This window comes from Cyprinodon tularosa, unplaced genomic scaffold (genome assembly GCF_016077235.1).
Source record: "Cyprinodon tularosa strain WSP-4 unplaced genomic scaffold, ASM1607723v1 ctg1937, whole genome shotgun sequence".
Lineage (NCBI taxonomy): Eukaryota > Metazoa > Chordata > Actinopteri > Cyprinodontiformes > Cyprinodontidae > Cyprinodon > Cyprinodon tularosa.
This window is the reverse complement of record NW_024038697.1, coordinates 1-9,655: the sequence shown is the minus strand read 5'-3', so window position 1 is coordinate 9,655 and position 9,655 is coordinate 1. Positions and strand designations below refer to the sequence as shown.

The 9,655-nt window shown below is 41.2% G+C and overlaps 1 protein-coding gene across 1 annotated transcript; it reads right to left on the bottom strand.

The window, feature by feature from the left end:
- Positions 1-8,914: 8,914 nt before the first annotated feature.
- On the bottom strand, positions 8,915-9,473 carry LOC119782446 (myelin-oligodendrocyte glycoprotein-like; the record flags this gene model as incomplete). Its single annotated transcript, XM_038283418.1, has 2 exons — positions 8,915-9,053; positions 9,141-9,473. Coding segments are annotated over 2 exons (422 nt in total), but the record flags the coding sequence as incomplete, so codon positions are not given.
- Between the last annotated feature and the right edge of the window lie 182 nt (positions 9,474-9,655).

Here is a 9,655-nt window from a genome sequence, read left to right as displayed (position 1 = left end):
AAGTCAGACAGAAATGGCTGGTACTCGGACATCAAACTAAATGGGGTGGTAGTTTCCTTTAAACTACGTACAGGGGAAGCATTGACCGCCATTCCTACCAGTCTGTATAGCTACAGAAAACAAGGCCCTCTATTGCACACCCACAAAAAATAAACACTTGAATATATGGATAAAAAAATCATAATAATAACAATAGGGACGCCTCTATTCCAAACTAATAAAATAATAGAACGTAAGGATAAAATAACTAAAGAGCCAGGGAGGTAAAAGAATTAAAAAGGATGGGTTCAGGAAAGAGTATAGAGAAGATCATAAAGGGGATGAAAAGTTTGTGTCAGATTGATCCAAGTGATTTAAAATACTTGTAGAAGTGGAAGGAAAAGTATGAAATAGATGGTGTGTGGAATAGATCAATGGAGAAATGTTGTGTGTCGGCTAGAAACAAGCACTAGTGCAAAAATAGATAAATAAAAAATAAATATATAGATAGATAAATAAATGAGCTCCAAATGGCAAGGTGTTGGTATAATGCGCGCGCAAAGTAGATACAATGTTATTATTAGAAATTAAATAAATAGATCTAATGTTGTGTTGTCTGTCTTTTAATATTATGTGTTTCTGTCTTTAAAGTTATGTTTGTGGGTCTTTTAAGTTGTTTGTGCGTCCAAAAGATAATGAAACACCGTTTAGAGGGAGCAGTGACTGCAGCACTGATCCAGCTGACAGCCTTCCTAATGTGCCCGCATGGTCTCCAACAATATTAAATTCGAAGCCATAAAAATACATTAAAAATAAATAACCCCGCTACAAAATTACTTTAGTCATGCAAGCTACATACAGGGGGAAAAAATACAGGGGTTAAATAAGTGGATTGTGCAAGCTAAACATAGAAAAAGCTATGAAGTGCAGTTAATTGTGGACCCAGTGGAGGTCCTGGATCTACAGCAAATTTTCTTTTCTTTATTGAACACCACAGAAAAACCATACTGGCATTTAAACATACAACGGGTAAAAGTAACATTTTTGTGTGACACCGAATAAATCTGTCCTGAGGGATAAATTACCTCAGATTAAGGTGGGACCAAAATGGATCACAGTAGTCTCTGCTGATGGGAGAATGGTGGTTCAGCGCATTTCTGAAAAACAATTGGTCACTGATGAAGAGGGATTCACAGTGGAAGCTGATTTTGTGTTAAGCCCAGACTGTCCAGTTAATTTATTAGGCAGAGATTTGTTAAGGAAATTGCAATTAGTACTGGTGCCTTCAGACAAAGGGATGGGAGTGAAAAGATGTACAGATTTTGTGCTGCAAGGGGAAGTACACCAGAATTAGAGACAGCTGACATACATGTTGTACATTCAGGCTCATTCCCAAAAACATTTTACTCCCTGGATCTAACCACCCAGGGGAAAAGATGAACCACAGGAGGGTTATATAAATTTGTATGTGGATGGGTCAGCTTCCGGAAAGAAATTAGTTGGTTTTGCAATTGTAGATGATGAAAAAAAAAACGTTACAGTGCTGCCTTAAAATCATTATATTCTGTGCAAGCTGCAGAGATTGTTGCACTAACAAAAGCATGTAAAATGTCAAAAGGCATCAAGGATGCAGGGGCGGTCCTAGGGGCTGAGGGGGCCTTCAGCCCACACCAGTAAAGCAGACCACGAAGGAAGAGTCCACAGGGCAGTTCTTCATCTGAGGTGTGACTAGGTGCTAGAACAAATAGGGATAGCCATTAAAATAGTAGATGTGTATGGAGCATGGGGGTATTAAATGCATTAAAAGAAAAAACATGAATAGTTCTAGCAATTAATTGACAGGCAGTTAGACTTATATGTGATTCAGGAGCCTGTAATACTTGTGTTAAAGATAATGTAAATGCTAAAACTATCTAAAATGCTAATTTTTGTAAAATCAGCAAATGGTCAAACATCCTAAAAATGGATGTCAAGGGCAATAGAAATAGAAGACCTTCAAACAGGAAAAAGGTTGCAAGGTTGCATGTTTTTGTAGTAATATCACCAACTCAACCCATTCATCTTTTAGGGCGAGACTTGATGGAAAATTAGGCATTGCCATTTTCCCCACGCTGGGGGAATGAAGGCAGTATGAATAATACATGTAATGGCATTGCAACTAAATCCTTCTGTGTTTTATGCAACATGCTTATCGTCTCTGCTCCTTGTCTATCTGTTCCAACTATGGAAACCACCGTTATAAAATTCTGTTTGATGTAAAACCCCAGGTTCTAGATTTAGCATGTGTTAAAATAACTCAGCATTCTTTGCTATCACAATCTGATGAAAATGAATTCAAAGATATTCCAAATGCTTTGTGGTCTACAGGAAAAATTGATGTAGGACTGTTGACAACTGTAGATCCAGTTAAAAGAGTTCCTAAATCGCAATACAGGCCAAGTGTCATGATGGGATAAAACAATATCTGCTAAAATGTGAAGCAAAGGGAAGTATAGATCCAGTTATAAACATTTTGTGGGTGCAGAAACAAGTCTGTTGCTTGGGCCATGTTATTTCAGAAGAAGGTAAAAAGCTACAAGAAGAGTGAAAAACTGTAATAGCAAGAGTTTAAGCCAGTAACTAAAGAACAAATGTCTTTTTAGAATTGTGCAATTACTGCAGAGCTTAGATTCCACATTATAAAAAAAAAGAAAAACTCAGCTTCTCTTAATTTTTTTTATGACACACTAGTAGCTATGTCAGATACGATCTAATGGACCTCAGAAGCAGAACAGCAAATCACAGAGCTAAAAGCAAAACTTTTCTCGGAAACTGTCTTAGCTCTAAAAAATTATCAAAAACCGTTCATCCAAACAGTTGACGGTAAAGCTAGTTATATGACCTCTGTGCTTGCAATCTCATTGTGATAAGCTCAAACCTGTAGTGTCCTAGTCTAAAGGGTTAAAGGGGACCTGTGGAAACAGTAGCTCCCCATATTGTTATTTTTTTATCTTTATTATATTGTGTAGTTGGATGTATATATATATATATATATATATATATATATATATATATATATATATATATATATATATATATATATATATATATATATATATAAAACTGTAACTGGAGCATGTAATACAAGCAATTTCCCTCTGGGATTATAATTAAAGTGTTTCTGATTCTGATCGAAAGCAGCAGCTATTTTGAGCCATGAGTTTATCATGTCTCCACAGGAGGGATAATGAGTATAGTACAAGTATTTAATCCAAATGCAGGATTAAATAACTACTTTAAAAATGTTTGCAGAGCATGTCTCACATGTTGCGAAGAACATGTAATCTGCCCAAAGCTCCTTTTGTTTCCCCACAGGAAGGCCTAAAGCCTGGAGACCGAGTGCTGATTAAAATCATCAAGGGAAAAATTGGGCGGCTCCAAGGTGTGAAGGACCCTACATTGTGCAACTAGCAACTCCAACCGCTGTGAAGATCCAGGAGAGAGACACTTGGATCCACCAGAGTCATTGTAAGCTGATTAAAAAAAATTCCTCAGCAAGAAGCCACAGGGACCCCACGACTAAGGTAGGGATCTGTGGTGAAGCCCAGCTACAAAGGGGTTAAGCAATTTAGAGCTTTTCGTCTCAACACTGGTGAAGAAACCAACCTAACCCAATCCTTTAGAGTCCTGGTTAGTGGGCGCTTCCTTGGAGGAACTGGTGAAGATGGGAAAACTAAAGTGGCTCTACTGCCTGATGGTGACCATTGGTCTGGTGTTCTTAGGGACTCAAACTGACCGCCTGAAACTAAGAAAAACCAGAATTGTTTTCGATGGATCCACAGCAAGTCATCCCTACTGCGCCAATATGTGGTGGCAGCATGCCAAACGTGTTGCTGAAGGTTTGAATAAAAAAGACTGTTATGTCTGTACTCATATGCCTATTTCCACCATTCAGACTGTCTATGCATACAGTATGTCCACAGATCAAACTGACTGCCTTGTGGCTCTTTCAACTCATCCAGGAATCAATGTTACACATTCCAAAGCAAATATCTCAAAGTTATTAAATATCTCAATTAGTCCTTTAATAGGCCTACCATGTACTGCAGCTAAGGACGTCACAGTGTTACCACAGGTGTCAATTCCAATTTCCACACACGTCATGATAGTAAGTGAAAAATTCCCTGTGTGTATAGAAGGTAATTGCAGCGTCTCAGTGGGCAAAATTCCAAAAGGCAGATGTAATGCTATTTATTCTTTTTGCCCATATATATGTAGCAGGAGGACATCTCCTCATGCTCCTGGAGGCAGGAGTGTTGGCTGCAGGGGCAGTGTCAGCCAATTGCCTCTGGAGGGCACCCTATAAAAGGGGAGTGGTGGCATTATCGGTTACCCTCTTCCTCTGGTTCCTCCGCTTTGCTTCCGGGTCGCCTCGGCTGCTGGTTAACGGTACAGGTAGGTTGCAGTGGCTGCTAGTGCGCTCAATGGATAATTGTGGTGCTGATGTGCATGTTTGGTGGTTTGTTAGACAAGACGTTCCCGGTTACAGCGCTCTTGATCAGCGCTGTTAATCAAACCTGGCCGTAATCGGCAGTTTTGCCTCCGTCCTCTTCCTCAGTGGGATTTCTCTGGTGGCCGGATCGGTATGTATGCTGTATGACAATCTGACACATTCACTTCCTGCTCCTCCACAAAGTAGTAATATTTTGTTGACAGGTCTGTGTGGGGCCTGGTGATCTGGGGAATTCCAGCGGCGTTAAATTGGGAGAAACAACACAGCTTTGACACGTTCCAGCTGCCGCTTTTATAGCTCACGGCAGTCGGACGCCTGAGCTGCGGCTCCATCTCGGTCCCAACTTTTGTTTAACCACGGCGGTGCGGTCTGAGACGCCTTAATCAGCCGGTATCGTGGCTGGTTAAACTTGTAGCCCGCCTGCAGCAGAAATTGCCCTCTTCCAGCAGCATAGGCCGGGCTGGATTATTCAAAGGGCTGTTTATGTGACGACTGTTCAACCTCTGTTACTGGACTGGTTCTTGATTGTTATTATTCCCGGTATTATTTTTCTTATCCTGAGTTTATTCAGTTATCTGGGTTGCCTGAGTCCATGGGGAATTGCATTTTTGGGTTCCAATTGTTCCTGTGACTCTTAATGTTTGTTTTTTTTGGGTTATTCTTTTTTTCTCCCCTTATAGTGTGTGTGTGCGTGTGTGTGTGAAAAGCTATTTATGCCCCTCTTTGTCTTTTCAGTTGCTGAGAGCTGACGTGGTGGTTCCTGGTGTCCTGGTGGTGGGGACTTCCCGTTTTGGTGTGCAGTGCCGCCCCCTTCTAGTCCATTGTTTTACAGAGTGCATGTGTGTAGTGGCTGCCACGAGTGATTTGGGGTGCCTTCCTTTTTGTTTTGGTTTATCTACTGGGATCACTCCTCACTTCGCCTCGACCCACTCCATCAGGTAAGCCTCAGCATCTGAATCAGGCTCCCCCCTCGCCTTCCCGTGTGTGTGGGTAGTATATTTTAACAAGACCTGTTATTTTAATCATGTTTAAATAAAGAATTGTTGTTTTTTCTAAATTATAACCACGTCTCTGACTCTCTCTATGGTAGAACGGATCTACGTATCTTACCTTTAAAATTAATTCTTTGGGTGAAATTCCCAAGGTGGCGTTATTGGTCCATCAGAAATTGCTAGTATCAGGTTCTCCTTCCTGTATACACCACCTGCTTGCCACATATAAATGAAACTGCATGTTCGGCCTGCAGGAAAAATAGATCATGTCGTACCACTCTCTCAGACAGGGCTACTCAATGTGCAAAAAAATCATTCCTATGCCATAGCAAACACCAGATGCTCTTCAGTAATGCTTTTATCACTGGGAACCCGCACCTTGGCAGACTGGTACTATGTCTGTGGCCATAAGGCTTACCCAGCTTTGCCTGCTGGATGGGGGGACGTTGTACTCTGGCGCTAGAGTCAGATCACACCATGGTTATGGAAAAAGTTGAGCAGCACCCCCATTATTCCCACCTACAAAAAAAGGTATGCTGAAGAAGACACAGGTATCAATTTCCCAGCATCATACTGGGGTGTGACCACAGATACAGGAGTCCCCATGAACTTTAGAATATGGGGGTGGGGTCCTAAACTTATGCAAGGTTTTTCCCATGGGTAGGTATTGACAGCCTCCCAAGGGGGCGTGTGTACCATTATTGGTCAGACATGCTGTACTTATGTACCCAATGACACCAATGGGGAAATAATACAGACCACTCTGGATGAGTTGAAAGATTTAAAGAGGTATGTTGACCATCACACCTCCGGTGCAAGTCCAGCATGGTGGCAGGTGCTGATGAAGATAGCTTTATCATTTGCAGGATTGTTTTTCATATTTTTCCTTTTTATTTGTTGCTTAATACCATGTCTCCAGTCAATGATTCAGAGAATGATAGGATCCACTCTAATCCAGTATTCAGCTGTAACTTATGTTCAACTCTGCCCGATGCTGGTGAAGATACAGATGATATGGTGGAAACTGTGTAATATGTTACAGGGATAATGATCGCTTCCTCGGGAAGGGTCGGGTAGGAATTTTCCCTCTATTGGAGAGGTTTTGCCTACTGAAGGGACAGATTTTTGAAGCTTTTTACATTCTTGATAAATCTTACATTTTTGCTTAAGTTTTACATTTTAATCCTTTTCATATTTTTGTTTTTTGCATATTGATCCTTGATTACTGAATTTCCTATCTGCAATGCATTTATGATGTGTGTAGTAACCTGCGAAGCCAGTTGGCTGATAGGGGGTTGCTGTATCCTCTTCTACAGTGATCATGTTTATGGCACAACAAATTTTTTTCAGATATCAGGAATACATATTCAGGAAAACTAATACATATCAAAACAGCTTGCCATAGTCTATTGTCACCGCCATAATATTAGACAACCTTTATTGTCATTTTGTATGCACAATGTATTCAAAATGAAATTTTGCTTAACACAGCTTTTCAGACAGTAAATGAACATTTTCATCCATAAAGTGCAGCAGTGATTAAATGTAAAAAAGTGTAGGAGAAATAACATGGTGCAAAAAAACCCCGCATTAATCTGGAAGTTTAACTCGCATTAATATCTATGGTGCAAATATGCAGTATTGTTGGTTTGGTGTCATCAGTGTGATGGCGTTGGGGAAGAAGCTGCTGCAGAACCTGCTGGTTCTGCATTGAATGCTGGGAAGTCTCTTCACAGCACCTCTACAGCTGAGCTGTTGATGAGCAGTGGAGCGTGGTTAGGACGGTTCTTCCTGAAGTCCACCATGATCTCCTTGGTCTTCTCCACCTTCAGGATCAGGCTGTTATCTCTGCTCCACCAGCTGCTCCACCTCCTCTCTGTAGTCCAGGTCGTTGTCGTCTCTGATGAGGCCCACCACCGTGGTGTCGTCTGCAAACTTCACCATGTGATTGGTGGTGAACCTGGGGACGCAGTCGTGTTTCATCAGGGTGAACAGCAGGGGGCTCAGGACGCAGCCCTGAGGGGAGCCTGTGGGGGGGATCATATCTCTAATGTTAATAGATCAAAGTATCTATTTAGGTTGAATCACCTGGCAGCAGGTGAGGATGAAGAATAAAAGGTTCTAATAGATGGAACCCCATCATCTCCTGGGGTTCAGATTGATTCTGGCTTCTATCACACAGTAAATACTCAGCGTCTGTTTGCAGCAGATTCAGATGTTATCGTCCCAATAAATGGTCGTTATTAGTGGTTATCAGTCTCACTGAACGGCTTCAGATTGTAGCAGTAGGCTCGGTAGGTTGTTATCCTCCAGTCAATCCTAATCCTAAGGTAATTCCTTTTCCCCCCAGGAATCGATTAATCTATTTATGTCTATTCTTAAAATAATTTCATTAATTCTTCTTGTACTGTAAAAATAAATAAATAAAATGATCTGCACGTTGCTTATATTAAACTAATCTCCTCTCCTCTCACTGAGTGGTAGAATCCTCTCCCTATAAATATTTCATTCTCTGTGAATGCCGATCATTCTTTAATTAGATCCTCATCAGACGGACATGCAATGTTTGTTTCTATAACCTAATGTGTCTAACAGACCCAGTGAATGATTCTTTTTATGAACTACGACAATAATCTGACTAAATCAGGAAATAAAACAGCGTGATTGGCTGTAAGGAGCTCTGAGAGGATGTTACTATGGCAACAGATACAGAGGCTGAGGAAAATCTCTCTGTGAAACGGAAACTCAGAGTTTTCCTGTTTTCAGATTTTTTAGTAAACCTGCTTTGTGAAACGGAGCCCTGATCTGATCCTCTCTGTTTGGGTTCTGCTCTAACAGCTGAGGTTCTGCTCCTCTGGTCCACTTCATTCATGGGCTCTGATTTCAGCGACCAGCTGATGGATCTGCTAAGGTCTGAACTTTAATCTGGGTCAGAACTTTAGGATGTTCCAGGATTTCTCCTGGACCTGCTGATCCTCACAGATGTTCTGTTAGAAGAACCTGGATCACATCCTGGATCCACTGGAAGAACCACACAGTTGGACAGGAAGTCAGTATAGATTTATTAGAATAGAACATTTCAACAGCAAAAAGATTCAAAGATCTTTAAATGATAAAACATCAGAAGCAATGAGCAGAAAAATCATTAAAATCATCAATCAGGTTCACAGCTAATCATCAAACATCAGAATCATCAGACAGAATAAAAGTTAAGACCTCAGGCTCTTATTAGCCACCTCAGCTAAGCTAAGCTATGGAAAACTAAGCAAATCAGTAAATAAATCAACAGAATTCATAAACATTAAATGTTTACAGTAAATATTGTCAAAATGTTTTAGTTTGTTTAAGGAGAAGCAGATGAAGAAAGTCTGTTTGAAACGTAAACATTTCTCTTGAATTATAAGAATCTAATGAATAATTGACATGTAGCTCCTCAAACTCTACTGCAATATGGTCCAAAGTCAGATTGGATCAAAGATCAAAGATGGATCAACAGACCGATCAGACTGAATGCTCAGCCAGCAGAGGAGTCGGATCAACAGAGCTGGTTCTGGTCCTGGTGTCCTCTGGTTGGACCTGGACTGTCCCTGCTGAGGAGACAGAAGACAGTCAGAGAGACAGAAGACAGACAGCAAGACAGGAGACAGACAGATAGCAAGAAAGTAAGAGAATCAAACCTTTAACTTTCAGATGAACTGTTTTCACTCTCAGCCATTCTCTCTTTTCTCCCTCCATCCAGACTCCACATCTGTAGTCTCTACTGTCTCTCCATGTTGGTCGTCTCAGAGTCAGGCTGAGGTCTCCAGTTCTCAGTGCGTCTTCATTCATCCTGGTTCTGTCTTTATAGATCTGCTCCTGTTCTTCAGGCTGATCAGAACCGTTCTGATACACATGGACTTTCCTGCCATCTCTGTCCCTCCACTCCACTCTAGCTTCTCCTGGCAGATCAGGTGTAGTCTTGAATGGCAGCAGGACAGACTCCGCCCCCTGTCCCACCTCCACCTGATGGACTGAGAGAAGAACAAATAGGATGATGAGCTGTAGAGACTTCATCATCATAATCAGCTCATCATCATCATCATCATCATCATCATCATCATCAGCTCTTCATAACCTTCTAGAAGGATTGTGCAGGAAGCTGAAGGTCAGAGGCAGATGAGAGCAGAAGGTAACGGAAAGGTTCTGCAGATGA